This window comes from Cyprinus carpio, chromosome B10, assembly GCF_018340385.1.
Source record: "Cyprinus carpio isolate SPL01 chromosome B10, ASM1834038v1, whole genome shotgun sequence".
NCBI lineage: Eukaryota > Metazoa > Chordata > Actinopteri > Cypriniformes > Cyprinidae > Cyprinus > Cyprinus carpio.
The window spans coordinates 15,723,460-15,740,493 of record NC_056606.1 but is presented as its reverse complement, the minus strand read 5'-3'; the positions used below and the strand labels follow the sequence as shown (position 1 = coordinate 15,740,493).

Sequence of the window (17,034 nt, the reverse complement as noted above, 5' to 3'; positions counted from 1 at the left end):
GGACCTTTGATATTGATACAGTACAAATTACAGTGAGCTTGTGTAATTTACTGTCTAGACTGAATATATTTCCTCATCAAAACTGGCTGATTATTGGCACCCAGTACCCATTAAAACCATCTTAATATCAGTTTTTACCTACTGTGACATCAGATATAAAAAAGACTTCATGTAAATAGGTAAACTATTATTCAGATAAAATATTATTCAGAACTAGCAGGCTAAAAATTATGTCATAAATGTTAATACTTTAAAAATCCAAATTGCTCAATTTACTCGCTTAAAATGTACACAAAATTGCATTCTATATAAACTAAATATATCTTGCATAACAATATACTCTGTATTATCTATGAAGACATAAAAATACATCATACATAACACATATTTATATTTCAAGCAGTTGATATATACTTGAGCAGCTGCAGATCAGACAGAGATAAAGGTGAGCGGTCTCTCTGCCATCTGAGTGCTGGCCAAGCCTGGCAAGAAGAACAGGCCAATAAAGGTCACTGGCCTTGGTGTTGTGAAAAAGAAAAATGATGATGAATTATGAAACAGTTAATGTCCCTATTGGACATTCTTTAGTTTCTCAATTCTGAGGCCTATTGTGGTTGTGTATAATTACAATATACACACTTGTAAGTGTTATTAACAAAGTGTTATTTTCATTATTTTCATTAATAGAATATTTCAGTCTTGGGTGTAAATTAAATACATTTAAGTAATTGATTGTTTTTTATAAAGAGTGGACAATCAGTGTTGGTCAATAAAGTCTGAGGGCGGGGCTAAAGTCTCCTCCATCTGATTGGCTGGGCGCCCATCCCCGTCTAGTTTACCTTCACAGACCTTTAAAACCTCCAGATCAGAAGAAGCAGCAGCGATAACCATTCAGAGCCAACCGTTTCAGCACGGAGCCTTGAAAGTTTGACAACTCTAGCCAGCTAGTATAGACGGAAATTAATCAGACAGAAACATTTTTTCTGGAATTCAACACTTGACAACTTTTCGTCTTAAAATATTGCTGACAGCGAAAGCGGTTATAGTTTGATGGACAGCGCTTTCTATGCTCCTCCCCCCGAGGCGCTTAAATGACAAGCGCGCGCCTGTGAGCTCGCGCCTGACGCCAGTACAGAGAGGGATGCTGTAGAGCAGCTCAACTTCCACCAGCGAGATTTATTCTGTTTCATTTATTATTATTCGTGCCTCAACCATGAAGACCATACTCGCTGCATATTTCGGTGTGAAAAAGGGTATGTAAAAAATATTTTGTAAAATAACTGCATTCTAATTTAACTGAGTGCTATCATTTAATGACATTTATACATGTTTTATGTAGCCTATTTATATATATGTATGCAAAAACATAGTTAATTTAGTTTAGACACGTAAGTGAGATTCATTAAGTCTTCATCTTGTTCCAATCATCGAGAGGGACTAATAGAAGTGTTACAGTGTCTTACTTTGCAGTGTGTCTGATGTTTGTTGTTATTTTCAGTTAATATGGGATTATGTTGTCTTGTGATCTGATCTCAGTGTTTGTAAGAGAAGTGTGTATACATGTGCCTCATCTTTTTTGCACTGTGTAAAATTTGCTTGAGTTTTGTGAATAATGAATTAGAGATATCACGGTGTATCATTGGTTGTGTGCTTTTATTCTAATAGCAAAGGGTCACTAGTTTGTTATTTCATGCATCTTCAGAGAGATTTTTCTGAGATTTTGGCATCAGATCACATCGTATGCACCAAAAACAACCCAAATGACACCATTCGTCATAGTCATGATATGCCTGTCGGCATTTATTCCTAGGCTTCAGAAAGATTTTGATGTAGAGAACAAGCATTCCCACATCATTAAACTGGTTAATTCCAACTCTCCTTTAAATCCCATATAGGCTCAGGCTCCAGCATCCTCTCGGCCTTACATGACCTGCCTTCCGTCCCCTGGCTGACACGATCCAAGATCGTGAAACATCTGCAGATTATCTCTGTCCTGCAGTTTGTCATTTCATTTCTTGTCATGGGTGAGTGGAAGAGTTAAGTTCATTACGGGACTGAAGTCGACAGTTTAGAGAATTTACAATCTAGGACAATGTGTTGCCTTACTGAATTCATATAAAAATAATTTTGGTGTTTATGAAAGTTAAATGAATAGTTCACCTCCCCCCCAAAAAATGATTGAAAAATTATCTTACTTGCTAATCTCAAAACAAGATACAAATCTAAACCAAAATGTCGTTAAATTGCTCACTATTGGATCCTCTGCTGTGAATGGGTGCCGTCAGAATGAGAGACCATTCTAAACCAAAATGTCGTTGGATTTTGATGTGAGAGGATAACAGTGGTAAATCATTTTTTGGCCAGAAGTGACTGTTTAAAGTTAAAATGGCTTATTTATGGATTTATGATCTTTTTGCTTCACAGTATGTTAATTAATGGACTGGAGTCATGTGGACTACTTGTGGATTATTGTGATGTTTTTATTAGCTTTTTGGTCTCTCATTCTGACGGCACCCATTCACTGCACTGCAGTGGTGAGCAAGTAATGCAATGCTTAATTTCTACAAATCTGTACTGATGAAAAAACAAACTCATCTACATGTTGGATGACCTGAAGTTTAGTAAATTTTCAGTAAATTTGCATTTTTGGGGGAACTGTTTCTTTAAAATCTCTAAAATCTCTACTCTTTACATTTTCAGCTCGCTTTGCACATTTACATCAACTCTAAATCCTCTTTTTGCTCTTCTAGGCATTGGCTGCTCTTTGCTGCTGATGTACATGTTTTGCACAGACTTCTGGGTAATTGCCGCCATTTACACCGCCTGGCTGATCCATGACTGGAATACCCCTAAACAAGGTAACCTTTCATTCTTCTCTCCCCGATTAAAGCACACCATTCATGATTCAATCTGTTTAGAAATGAAGGAAGCTTGTTGTGACTGTGTTTGCATTTGTATTCTTTCTTAATGTTCCAATATCTAGGAGGCCGCAGATCGACCTGGGTGAGAAACTGGACTATGTGGAAATACTTTAGAGACTATTTTCCCATAAGAGTGAGTGATTTTACATATTATACAACATTACAGTTTAAGGAAATAAAAACTGAACAGCTAATAGTTACATAAATAAATATCCTCAAAGTGGAATTAGGAAATATAAGGACTTTGAAAATGTCAAAGTACAAATACTCCAGCATTTATATATAGATTTAAAGGGACAGTTCATGCAAAAATGATTAAATATGTACTCACACATTATATTCACATATTCTTTTTCATAAAATGTCTTGACATTTCACTTTGCGTATACATTGCCATTCAAAAATTTGGGGTCAGTAAGTTTTTTTTTAATGTTGCTAAACCTGATTACATTTATATAAACAGTGATATTGTCAAATATTATTACAACTTAAAGTAACTGTTTCCTCTTTGAGTATTTTAAAACATCATTTATTCCTGTGATGGCAAAGTTTAAATTGCTCTGCTGTATTTTCAGCATTAACTCATCATTTAAATCATTTCAAAAGAATACAATACAATTTGTAATAATTTGAAAGAAGTTTAAATTGCTCTGCTTGATGTTTTTTGTGGAAACTCAGATTTTTTTTTTTAGGATTCTTAAATGGTATGTTCAAAAGAATACAATACAATTTGTAATAATTTGAAAGTCTTTACTGTCAGTCTGTCACATTTGAACAATTTAATCCTTTCTGAATAAAAGCATTCATTTTTTAAGAAAAAATTTACTGACCCAAACATTTGAATGGTAGTTCATATATTCCAGTCAGCGGAAAATGTGTAAATATGCATTGATAACTCTGTTAAGTGTAAAGGGGAAAAGATAAAAAATACATTTCATCAGCCATTAGTTTCATCCTGTTCTTTTCTCTGCTTGACATTGCTCTTGGGTTGGGTAGATCTTGATGAGTTGTAAGTGCACTGCTAGACTTTGCTCGTTCTGAAACTTAATCACTGAGCACTTGTTTTTCTGTTTGTGTCTTACTTATATGCATGGTAGAGTACAGGCCTTTGTAGAACATCTAGGTGTTACAGAAGATTTACTAGCACTAAATTATGAGTCAAACACATTTATTATCATACACAGATCAGCATGATGAAAGTCAATAAAGGTACTTTGTAACGTATAAATTAAGAACTTTTAACTCTCTGACACACCTTCTCTATTATATAAATCCTGGCCTAAGCAACAGTAATTTAATGCAAATGTTAATTTAAAGTATTCATAATATCTATGTGAGAGTCAGTCAGGACTCAAAGGAATGCCCTGTGTGTGCCAGTTGGCGTGGACATTTACCTTGTAGTACACGTAGTGTATTTAGTCACATGATGCGATTATCACTTTACCTAGTGCTAGAGTGCATGCCAGCTGCGTTATGATAAGTGTGAAGAGAAATAAGGCCAGTGGTGACCAAAAAATTGTCTTGCTGAAGAATTAGGTAGGTGTATGAATGATAAAATCAGACCTGTTGCAAACAAAATTGTGTGTAAAAAGGGTTACTTAAGAGCTAGATACTATTATAACTGGATATTTTATTTAAAAAAATATTATAGATAAAAAACTTGGGTGCTTTTGACTTGGACCAGTAAGCAAACACCTGGCAACCCAGTATTCCCTAGCAACCACTTAGCAATGCAGTATAAAAACACTTACAGGTGTCATCACATTTACCATTGTTTGGCAAATTTTCAACAGGAATCCACACAATTGGGAATTTCTCATGAGGGTGAAAGTTTTCCGCCCGAGATTTCGCAACGGGTTCAAATTTGAAAGGCGAATTTGCTACATTGACCAACAGAAAGCTGCTTGCTTTGAAAGTGACTTCGTACATCACTAGACTATTGTCAATGAATCTGTTTTACCCATAAAATTTCACTAATGTGACAGCACCTTTGGAAAATCTTAGCAACTGCATAGCAATGTTACGGTAACCACTCACAACACACCATATTATGATAAAAATAACTTTAAGTTATGTATGGCAAAGAGGTGTTGTTTTGAGACTTACTCTCAAAAACAATGGCCACCAGCAAACATTCCATAGGCTAGACTTTTTCTAAGCCTCTTCCAGACAGTTGTACTAACCCGTCTGACGCAGCATCTGTCTTAAAACCTTTGTTTTCTTCATCCATTAATGTCATTATGCAACACTGCCTGTTTGATTAGCTGTTCTTATGTACAAAGGCTATGCAACTTTTACAATCTGTACTTACTCTGAGTGCATTCGCTTCCTTTTAAGATGGTAACTGTTGCTCCATTCTAATATCTGCTGCAAGCCCATGTCTGTCCTTAATTATATGCTGAAAAGAATATATAAGAACAGCAGAAAAGTGCTTAATGATAATTCTTGATAAGAAAATGTGTTCGTTAACAATATAATGTACACACAGTACAGTAATTGTAACTGTGTCAGAGTAAAGAGCATTTATAGCCTTTAGATAAAGTATGTCATTACTGACCTTTGTCCTAAAGCTTGGAAAATAGGTCTGTTTAATGCAAAATATATATTCAACAGCTGTTGAAATGAATGAATTTGATCATTTCCCACTGTGAATTTAGCCTTCGTAGTTAAATTAATCACAATTTTTCTCATTGATTATTTGCAGCTCATCAAGACACATAACCTGCTTCCCAGCCGAAACTACATTTTTGGCTATCACCCTCACGGCATCTTCTGTTTTGGTGGTTTTTGTAACTTTGGGACAGAGGCCACAGGATTCTCAAAGATATTCCCTGGAATCAAGCCGTCTCTGGCCACATTAGCTGGAAACTTCCGCTTGCCAGTGTTAAGGGATTACCTGATGTCTGGAGGTACATATAGCTGTTTCATTTTCTGCATTACAACTTTCATGTATTCATTGCCTGTAGTTGCATCATGTGAATGAAGAACAAACTGACTCAATGCATGAAGTCCATTTTGATTAAAAAGAGGGCCATAATTTTCCTCTCTGTGCTGTAGATAAGAATCCTATAGTCTATCAAGGACCTCTGAGCTTTGTCCTATTGCATAGAGAGACACAGCCCTACATGTGCTGATGTCAATATTTTGAAGAACTTCTGTTGAAACCTGTCCTATGTACCCGCAGATTGATAGAATTTTCTTCCACTCTCTTATAAGAAACAAACGTCAATACACTCTGAAAAATGCTGGGATAAAAACAACCCAGCTTGGGTTATTTGGTTATATTGGTTATACTAAACAAGGCAAGTTAGTGCGATTCCAAAACAGCGCCAATGGGCCTGGAAATTTCTATGGGTGATTTACTAACAACACACAAACTAAGGAACACAGATGCAACATCTTTTTTACATATCGAACAATGCAATATACCAAGTGCAGCACAAATTAATGTAGTCGCAAATAAAGAAAAAGAAGCCAAAGTACATTGAAAATTCAAGAAGAATTCAAGTACTGCTCACTGCGGAGCCAAATGGCCTCCAGCTCCACCTCTGTGGAACTAATGGGTGGATTTATGTTTAGCGATAGGGTAAAAGTTAGGGTTAGGGTGTGGTTAGGTGTCTGTCTCCACCCATTACCTCCAGCGATGGGGAGCTAGAACTCCAGGTCCTCCCATTTGGCTCTGCACCCACTCCAAAAGTGAAGGGTTGCAAGAAGTTTTGATAGACTGGACTCCTAGTTTAATTAATTTCCTGAAGCAAATTAAAAATAACATGGCTTCGCAAATTATATGTCCGAAAAATGTGTTCTTCTGGCATTCCAAATAAATTAATATGTGCTATAAAATATGTTAATAAAATCTGTGCTCTCTGTTCTCTGCGGTGCCTCCTCCAAGCAACAACAACTGCAGCCATTTCAAGCGCAAAATATTTTAAGACATGGCCATTAAATAATGGCGCAAATACCTGTAATTTGACAAGTGCAAACGCTAGTAAATCAATTTGTGTAAATAATTTGAATACTCTCCTCCCATAAATTTTGCATCTGAAAGGGAAACTCCTACAAATGCATATTCAATAAGGTCAGGTGCAAAAATAACTGTCCACGCCTTTTCAGTGTGAATTCGTCACCGCACGTCTTTAGTAAATCCTGACAGTACCATTTTAACGGCAAAAGACGGTTTACGCTGGTGCAAGCTTTTAGTAAAACTGGCCCCAAGGAATTAAAAATGTCAGTCAAACAACAGTTTTTTGATCTAAATATTTTGACCAAAACCTACTTGAAGTCGAGGTAGAGTACCGCTGAGATTTTAGGTTATTATTTCAGTAAGTTAACAACAAATTTGCATGTTTATGTGTCTTTGCTGTTGATTCATTGCAACATTAAACACATACAGGTAGACAAAACATTTCAGCTTTTTTATTAAGCGTGTTATTTTATTAATTGTTTTTATTTGAAAATGATTCATTTAGGGTAATTAAAATTTAAATTTTTCATAAACTCAAGAACCCCCTGCTGTTCCTTCATAAACCTCAGTTTGGGACTCTATTCGCTTCTGTTTTTTAGGTATCTGCCCAGTAAACCGTAACTCCATTGACTACCTCCTGTCTAGTAACGGTACAGGCAACGCTGTGGTTATCGTGATCGGAGGGGCTGCAGAGTCTCTGGACTGCGCCCCAGGAATGAACTCTGTCACGCTGAAAAAACGCAAAGGCTTTGTGAAGCTGGCCCTCAAGCATGGGTGAGAACTGCAAATCAGCACTACTGCTTTACTCCACAAAACAATTCAATAAAGTTCACTGTGCTGGTTTATGTTAGCTGGTAGTAGCTTGAGTTTTTCCTGAAGTGCTGTCTCCTCTGATTCAGGTTCTCTTGACAAGCAATAAATAAGACAGAATGAGAATAAGCCTTTTAGAAATAAGCCCTTGTTTGGTTAGCAAAGCAGTCTGGAGTGAAGCCTATTAAGCCAGTATTTTGTAATCAGAAATGTGGAGAAACAACAAGAACTCTGTTCTGAATTAAGCTTCATCATTAAAAAGCAATAGTAATGAGAAAATCCTCAACTGTTCAAATCTCAGTGCAAATTCTTTTCTTGTCTCACAAAATTGTGACAAAATTACAGTTGTTATTTTTTCAAATGTGAAATTCTCTTTGTATTTTAAAAGATGTCTTTCTTTGTCATTTTTATAACTTTTAACTTCCTGTTCCCCTCCCAGTGCTGATCTGGTGCCTGTCTACTCGTTTGGTGAGAATGAGGTTTACAAACAGCTGATTTTTGACGATGATTCTTGGTGGCGCACGATTCAAAAGAGGCTTCAGAAGATTTTAGGCTTTGCCCCATGCCTGTTTCATGGTTGTGGACTGTTCTTCCCTGAGTCCTGGGGTCTTGTACCATATTGCAAACCCATCACTACTGTTGGTGAGTAATGCCTTTTGCTAAATTATATAATTTAGTTTTTATAAAATATATGAAACAAATTAAACATATATATATATATATATATATATATATATATATATATATAGATATATATATATATATATATATATATATATATATTTTATTATAATGTATTTATGTTATCAAAAATTAAATATAATAAATATTTAAATAATAAATATTGTATTTAAAATAGTGTATATTCAAATTTATATTGTTTTAGTTATAGGTTTCATATTTATAATGTTTAAATCATATACTGTATGTGTGTTTTGAATCCTACTAGCTTTAAACTGGCACAAAACAGAAAGCTGTTTTACCTGGGTTATAATGAAACAACCTAAATATAGTTAAATACAGTTCAAGGACAGTCTCCATGTTGATAGAACTGCTCTTTTGGTTTACGGTCGATATTTGCTGACATCAGAACCACATTAATGGTTAAAATTTAGTCATTTGTTGACATGATCTTGGTTTAACTCGAGTTGAATGCTCTGTGAATGATTTGTTTTAATGTTTCTTTTTTCTACAGTTGGTGAACCCATCACAGTTCCAAAAATCGAGGAGCCGAGTCAGGATGTCATAGACATGTACCATGCCATGTACATCAGGTCCCTCAAGTCTCTATTTGACAATTACAAGACCCGTTTTGGTCTAAATGAAAGTGACATTCTTCAAATTCAATGAAAGGCAGCAATGAGGAATAATAACTGTATAAAAGAACACTCTGGAACATCTGCCTCCCAACTGAAGTGCCTGTTCAGAGAAGGTGAAAGAAATCAATGCTGTTTCTACTCATTCAGTACAGTAAACAGTACTAGTGTACAACTGTACAATAAATCTAGCCTGTGTCACTTCTGCTTATTGCCACTGGGTGGCATTATGCAATAAATACTACACTGATTGCTACTCGAAGTATAAGCTAGATTTCACAGCTGGTGGACGTATATATTGCTCAATATATGGCAATACATTTACAAGTAATATATTTAAGGTTTAATTTAAATGCTGTACTATATAAAAGCACATTTTGTTTGCCCCCATTATATTATTTTACTGCACATGCAATGCAATTATTGTGAGTTTTGCCTTACTAAAAATCACAGGGTGGTTGTATAACCAAAGAGTGGAGGTGAAGCAAAAGTGTGATTCGTTTGTTGGAATAAGTTGGAACAAAAGTAAATATGACAGAGTATTTTGCTTTTAAGAAAATGATCCTATATGATCATAGATCGTAGGTAAAAGTGAAGTCTAGAAGGTGAAGATTTAATGAATACCTGTAAATGTGTGATAGTATTATCGGAATGCTAATGAATGCACATGGTTATTTTTTTGCAACACAATTGATAATTTATCACAGAAGTATTAATTCTGCATATATATGAGTTGCAGATGCTTTGTTGAGCTCATAGTTTACATGCTACTAATATTGCAGCCTTCAGACAGGTTCAGTTTTCAGCATGTTATTTGACATCAACATTTCATCCCAGTTACAAGTATCAGGCGTTCATGCTGGAGAGACCTCAAACATGTGTTTGCACGCCAAATCAAATATTTTTTTTGAATAGCAAATAACTTCAATTCAAGTGCCGAAATGTATTTATGCTAAAAAAATTTAACCTGAGATATTAAAGTTGTTACTGTGTTTGTTTATTTAATGGATTCAGGGGACCTGCAGCACTTCATTGGTGGATAATAAGCATTCACATGACATTTAACCAAAGATTCACAGTTTTAAATAATTGCCTTTTAAGTTTTGGATATGCAATAAATGCTGCAGTGTCCATCTCTGATATCAGTTGTCATTGATGTCTATGAAATCCTGATTCTTTAAAGTAAACTTTTATATATTTTCAGAATAAACAATTATGGAAAAGTACAATGTCTGTCCTGTTTTTAGCCACAACACCGTCCTTGACGCATAACAGCAAATGTTCACCTATTCCTGTCTTTAAAGTCTGTGTGAACCGGAAGTTGCTGCCAACTTTATTTAAATGTAGTGGCATATTTCCATCTGAAACGGAATATTGAATAGAGGGCATGGTATTATGTTTGCGCTCCTCCTCTCTGTCTCTCACTCATTGCAATCTAACAGTTGGAGGGGTGTGTTTCAGGATATTCTGCCCAAGCCGTCAAACTGATGTCATCAGAAAAGGAATGCCATTTTTTCAGAGGATTAACTTGCACAGATTAATTGTTTACATCAAGACTAGCACTGTGCGTTAGTAAAGTAAATAAAACTTTAAACCCAGCCTTAAGTTTTTAATAAGAGATTTATGCAACAGTTCCAGATTATTAGTCCAATGTCCACAGGCCATGTGAGATTGTTCTTTAAATTAATCAATATATAAAAATATCAGTATCCTCTAAACAAATAAAACATAATAAACGAAGATTTATTTTCATATAAAATCAAATATGCTTTTGATAAACCAAATAACACTTTGTAATTCACATTCACAGAAAAATCCAGTATATCTTTGAGATACATTATATGATTTATCACAGTAGCACGCACTGTTTAGACATAAACAAAGCAACTAAACTCTGAACTATACTATAATAATAAAATAAAAGAGTTATGAGTTATTTTTAAATAGCCCATAAATAACTAGGTCACTCCACTTTTTACAAAATCCCTTAAATTTATTTTATCTAGAAATTTAATTTTAAATATTTTAATTATATATGGTCAGTGGTTCATTGTAATTTGTATATATTATGTATATTATGTTATGTATATATTTGTTAAATTAGAAACAACAAGGTTTTCAAGACAGTTGACTTATTATTAGTAAAGTTGGGCAATGGCGCCCTCTTGTGCTTCATGTATAGTTTTTTATTTATTTATTATTAATAATAATAGATTGTTACATACTCATTCAATAATTTGTAATAATTTACAAAAAAATCATTCTTTGTTTAGCGAACTGTACTTTTGTTGTTTTATATGTACAAGAACCATGCCAGTTTGCCAATATATTGCACAGTATACATTTTATGCTCGTATCAGTGAAATGCTCACTCTGATATTGCGTTTAACGGGAGAACAAACGGTTTTCATTCAGCACTCCGCCCGTTCAGATCACGTTACTCAAACACGGCTCTCCACTTCCTCATATTTGTAGGAACACAGAGCGCAGCATGAGTTCCTAAAGGCCTCCTCCCGCCCTTTTCCTTTTGATTGACAAGCTGTCCACCAATCAACTCAGGATATCCATTTACGTCACCAAACATCTATTTTAGTGACAGCTTCCTCAGCCAATAGGCATCGTGCGAGGGTTTGCCGACCAAGGTCGCGGTAATGGCTTCCTAGGCAAGACTTACTTTGTTTATGCCGCCATAGGGACTCCAGTAGCAGCGTTTAGCGGGCTCAGTGTACGTTACATTAGTTCGGAAACTGACACGTTCGTGAGCGGGAGTTTCTCGCCGATGGGGCTAAGTTGTAAGGCTGAATGAGGCGATCGCCTGTGGTACGGTAGAAGGATGAACTCCATCGCCGGTCGGGATCTCGCAGTGTCCGCTGGAGCTGTCAGCAGCACCCCCGGGGCAGCATCCTCCAGAGTCCTGCATGTGGAGCTCACATCACAACAGGTACACCTGCAGCATGCAGCCACAAGATCCATGTGTGCCTGGTTATAGTGAGTGCATGTCTAGCGCATCTGCTTGTGCATGTGTCACATATCACCGGATGATCATAACACTGGGCCTCCATGTCCAGTTTAGCTCTGGTCAGCATTTATGAATGCAGTGGAGTTTGAAATAGAAATATGAGAAGTAATAATAAAGTCGTTGTTAATAATAAAGCGCTGGCTTGTTTCTTAAATAAACATAGACTGGTTATAACGTGAGTGTCTGGCTCTCTTGTCACGGTGGGTCTCCAAACTCCAACACAGATACAAAATAGACTAGACAGACAGCATCCTAATATGTATTATCCATGCTTCAAAGACCTTGGAAATGGTTAGGAAGGTAGTAGAGTTGCGGTCTTATAGAGTGAGCTGTGCTGAACTGCAGCTTTTTGACAGCACTGACATAAAGGACTATAAATGATGTCATACTTTAAGATTGGCACGCATTGTTTTGGGGGTCTACAAAGAAAAAGACCTTATTTATTACTGTTTGATTCACTTGGTTTCTTGTTAGAGTTTAGTCGTGGACATTTAATTGGTTTATCATCCAGAAAACAGTATTGTTATATTTGTGTTTATATTATTTTTGTGTGTTTAATTGAAAAATATATATATTAACATTTATTTCAGGCAAAAATTGCATATTGTGTACTGTTGATGTAATACTTGAGATTGCCATTAGAGAGTAGCTGTGATTGTGTGTGTTGTAACAATTGCAGTGTTGCAATACACACAGCACTCATACATGCCCTTAATCTGAGTGTAGATCTCAGTTATGTGGAATGATAGTCCTGTCCTGCAGTGATCGTCTGTTTAATCACATCACTGGTTCCCGGGAAGCGTTTTTCGCAGGTTTTCTTGTTGAGCAGTGTCTGTTGATGACTTGGCATTCTTTGCGGGGAAATGTTGCATTACTTAATGCTGCAAACATGTTGTGTCATGGCTTTAAGCAAAGAGTGGTTTCTTGCTGATTATATTTTTATAATATAATATAATATAATTAGGGCTGTCAAATGATTAATCACGATTAATCACATCCAAAATAAAAGTTTTGTTTACATAATATATGTATGTGTACAGGGTATATTTATTATGTATATATAAATACACACACATAAATTATATATTTAGAAAATATTTACATGTATATACATTTATATATTTATATTCTTATATTTTATATTATATATAAATATATTGAACATATAAACAGCATATTTTTCTTAAATATATACATGCATGTGTGTGTGTATTTATATACACACAATAAATATACACAGTATACACAGATATATTATGTAAACAAAAACTTTTATTTTGGATGTGATTAATCGTGATTAATCATTTGACAGCCCTAAATATAATATAATATAATATAATAATAATTTTTAATTTGTTAATTTGTTAAATTGTTTTTTTTATTTTTTTTTCATGGGAGTGTTGCCAGTAGTATATTCCAATGCTGCAGTTTATACCAGTGCTTGTAATATCTGTATGTTTGAAGAGTTTTATTTAGGGTTGTATGATTAATCAAATAAAAATTAAAATTGCAATATGACTTATTGTGATGATCAAACGCATAATGCACCAACCACCTTCTCAAACGTGCAATTAAAAGTACTTATAACCAGCTGTTGTCGACAAAAGAGAAACTTTAAGGTCTCCCTGCATTTTTCCACAAAAAATACTTGATGGTTTAACGTTTGAAAATGAAAAAAATTAAGACCGTGATAAATATTTGTACTGTAAGTTTATTGTTGCACTGTATGATGAAATAATAAAATTTTTATTATATTGTTTTACCTTAAATGCTCTTTTTTATTTTACAGGGAAATATTAAAATAGCAATATTTCTTTTTTTAATAATGCAATTTAGTAGTAGTATAGTAGTACTAATAATCATCAGTAATAATTCTAATAATAATCATTTGTAATAATAATAATTGTTTTATAGTCATATTGATATATAATCTAAAAACTTATGGCCAAACAAACACTGCCAGTCCGGAGCTTTTTAAAATCACATTTTTATCAGAAACCTTTTCTTTTATAATACTTTTCATTTACTGTTCTGTTTTTTTCTTTCTTTTTTTTGTTAAAAACGGAAAGCACTGTTATCAAAAACTGAAATATGAAACTAAATGTGAAGTCTCTGTCACATGATAGTGGCTTGTCAGAGCTTGTCGCACATGTCTGAATTTTATTTTTTACGGGAAATGGTTGTTATGACACCAATTGCTTTGGCACTCACACCCGTCACTTGTGACTCTTGAGGCAAAGTCCTAAAGGCCCACTGTTATGGACTACAGATGATCTGTCACACCCTTGAACGCCGGTCATTTCTTGCGCAGCAGAATAACGTTGCTATTCAATGTGATGTGATTCATTAACTTCAGCATTAAGTCATGCTTGATTTGGTGTTTCGTTTTCATTAAGCTGTTTGAAACAGCTGTGAATTGCCTAATAAGTGAAAGCTGATCATACACTAGTTTGTTTGTTCCTGTGCTAGTTAAGTAGCCTGTTAACCTACTAAATTGTACCACTGAACTTCTGCATGTAAGAGTCTGGGACCCTGGATGTTCCTCAGTGTTTCGTTGTCTTAAACAAGACAGAAATGGGGGGAAACTGAACAAACATGCATGGTGTTGTTCCTGTAGCTTCAATAATCCTGTGGGGCATCCCATGACTTAGATTTAGTATTTAATGCATCACGGGTGGCGCTGGAAATTCTCTGTGACTGGTTGTGATGATGAAAGCGGGTCAGGTGAAGACTTTAATGTGCTGAACTCATGCAACATCCTTTCTGTGGTCACATCGTAGACCTGTTTTATAGGGTCTCTTTCTTGTTTTTCCTCCTTTTTAACCTACAAAAGCTCTTATTAAGGTAAACCTTCATGCCTACCAATTGCTTTTTCCCTTGGCTCCTTCAAAGCGGTGGATTTGTGCCCGATGTGCGGCAGTGATGTCATGTGTTGGTCAGGGTGGAGGACTTGGCTTTGTAGTGACGTGATGTGAGACACACAATGATGTTTTGTGTCTGTGTGTTGGTCTGTTCCTGTTCACATTTGCTTGTGACTAAAAAAAGTGGAGAGGTGTGAAACATTCAGATTTTATCGCATGCGTGATCCAGTAAATGGGAGACTTGATATCAGTGAGTTGAACTCTGAGAAATGCCACGATGATTTCCATTGACCGCTCAAATCACATTGACAAAAGCCATCGTAAACTCCTTGCTTGTGAATTAAAGATTATACTGTATGTTTTTTCACATAAAAGTATAAAAACGTTTACTGATTATGCTATGCTTGATTGCTTCTTTGTCTATTGCTCTTTTCTCTGTCATGGACTGTCTTTCTTTCTTTGTTCCGACAGAGGCGATTACGTCACTTGCGGAGCATAGCAGCCCGTAACATTGTGAACAAGAATGGCTCTCCTCTGCTTGACACTTACTTCACCCTTCACCTTTGCCAGGAAGATCGGATATCACGAGGTGACTGATGCCAGCTGAACTGGCTGCTACACTCTGATTGTTCACTTAATTTATTAATTACACTGCAGCGTGTAATTCTGTGTCACCATTGACACCAAGGAAAAACAGAAAGTAACTGACTGTTTTCAAACAGTTTTTCCAAACATTCACCTTGCCTTCCATTGGCCTTTCAAGAGATGGCCACACCTCCAGACTCACATTATTGGTTGAGCTGTTGTCAGGCTGGTTGAACGCACAAATAAACATTTCAGTGTTTTGATAGTTCCATAGTGTTCACACTTTACACATGTGGAGACATCAACCTTTGATTTGTGAACTTGGTTATCTTGGTATATTAAAATTTAAGATAAAAAAAATACTTTTTGCAAAGCAAATTTAAACTCTAATTAGAAATTAAAATGACTGTTTTCTACTTTGGTATAAATTGCAATTACTTCTGTGATATGAAGCTGAAATTTCAGCATACATTACTCCAGGCTTCAGTATTACACGATTCTTCAGAAATCATTCTAATATGTTGATTTGGTGCTTAAGGAACATTTCTTATTTTTTATCTATGTTGAAAACAACTGTGCTGCTTAATATTTTTGTGGAAACTCTTTGATGGATATAAACTAAAGTATAGAAAGAACAGCACTGATTTGAAACTGAATTCTTTTTAACATTATAAATGTCTTTGCTGTTACTTTTGATCAAATTAATGCATCCTTGCTGAATAAACGTATTAATTTCCTAACATACAAAAACTTACTGACCCTAAACTTTTGTACGGTAGTGTATCCTGTAAGTCACATTGAATTTAAAAGCTTTTGAATGACTTCTAACCTTCTCTTTTCCTTCTCCAGATTTTTATAAGAGTGAAGTCATCCGAGACTCATTGGTGAGTGCGTTTATTTTCATTGGTGTTTGGTCATGCGATTTAATGTCTGTTATTCTAAAATGTGAAACAAAAGATGGAGCAAAGCATATCATAGCTTAACAGAGTAGTGTAGTGTAACATGATATAGCATTGCATATCAGCATTGTCCCCTCTGGATTTATGTTCTGCTGTCAGATAAGAACATTTTTAATTTCTTTTAATTTAATCACAAATCTGAGTTAAATCTTACGGAACTGCTGAAAGAATTACCATGGTAACCACAGTTTCTATAGTTAATTTATTACTGTGAAACCACTTCAAATAAATTGGATCTTCAAACACTTTTACAGTCTTTTTGTCATTTTATCTTATTTGTTAATATTTATCTATGTGTTTTTTGTAAGTTGATTAAAATATTGTCCCTTAAAGGTAAGGTGTGTAATTTTGTTATGCTAAAATGCAAAAAAACTGTGAAGACACTGGCTTTGTGGTTGCATGCAGAGTCTGCCTGACAACAGCAGCAGTGGCTCAACCAATTGTGTGAGTTTGGGGGTGGAACTATCTGTTTGACAAACCAATGGCAGATGGGGAAGCGTGTGGGGAAACCTTTTTGAAAACAGTCATCATTTCTGGGACTAGTAGTTCAGAAATTACACACTCGCCTTTAATTTTTGCTGAAAGCATCAGTAGGTACC

At 35.2% G+C, this 17,034-nt stretch overlaps 2 protein-coding genes across 2 annotated transcripts in view; both read left to right on the top strand.

Moving 5' to 3' along the window:
- The first annotated feature begins 863 nt into the window (after positions 1-863).
- LOC109098086 (diacylglycerol O-acyltransferase 2-like) lies at positions 864-10,237 on the top strand. The gene is made up of 8 exons (XM_019111703.2): positions 864-1,253; positions 1,896-2,024; positions 2,751-2,858; positions 2,984-3,054; positions 5,626-5,830; positions 7,485-7,659; positions 8,135-8,337; positions 8,891-10,237. Exons 1-8 carry the CDS (start codon positions 1,214-1,216, stop codon positions 9,043-9,045), a joined length of 1,086 nt encoding a protein of 361 aa, XP_018967248.1. The 5' UTR covers positions 864-1,213; the 3' UTR covers positions 9,046-10,237.
- Positions 10,238-11,615: 1,378 nt separating this feature from the next.
- The window catches only part of uvrag (UV radiation resistance associated gene), a 98,545-nt gene continuing 93,126 nt past the window's right edge, over positions 11,616-17,034 (top strand). The window contains exons 1-3 of the mRNA XM_042732801.1: positions 11,616-11,952; positions 15,363-15,480; positions 16,326-16,360. Coding sequence (XP_042588735.1) covers positions 11,845-11,952; positions 15,363-15,480; positions 16,326-16,360 — 261 coding nt within the window. The 5' untranslated portion in view covers positions 11,616-11,844. The remainder of the gene's footprint in view (positions 11,953-15,362; positions 15,481-16,325; positions 16,361-17,034) is intronic.

What these genes read in the sequence shown, in the direction of transcription:
- LOC109098086 (XM_019111703.2), top strand. Translation starts at nt 1,214, where the DNA reads ATGAAGACCATACTCGCTGCATATTTCGGTGTGAAAAAGG. An exon ending in CTGGAATACCCCTAAACAAG is followed by an intron (nt 2,859 to 2,983) that starts GTAACCTTTCAT and finishes TCCAATATCTAG; the next exon opens with GAGGCCGCAGATCGACCTGG. An exon ending in AAGCTGGCCCTCAAGCATGG is followed by an intron (nt 7,660 to 8,134) that starts GTGAGAACTGCA and finishes TTCCCCTCCCAG; the next exon opens with TGCTGATCTGGTGCCTGTCT.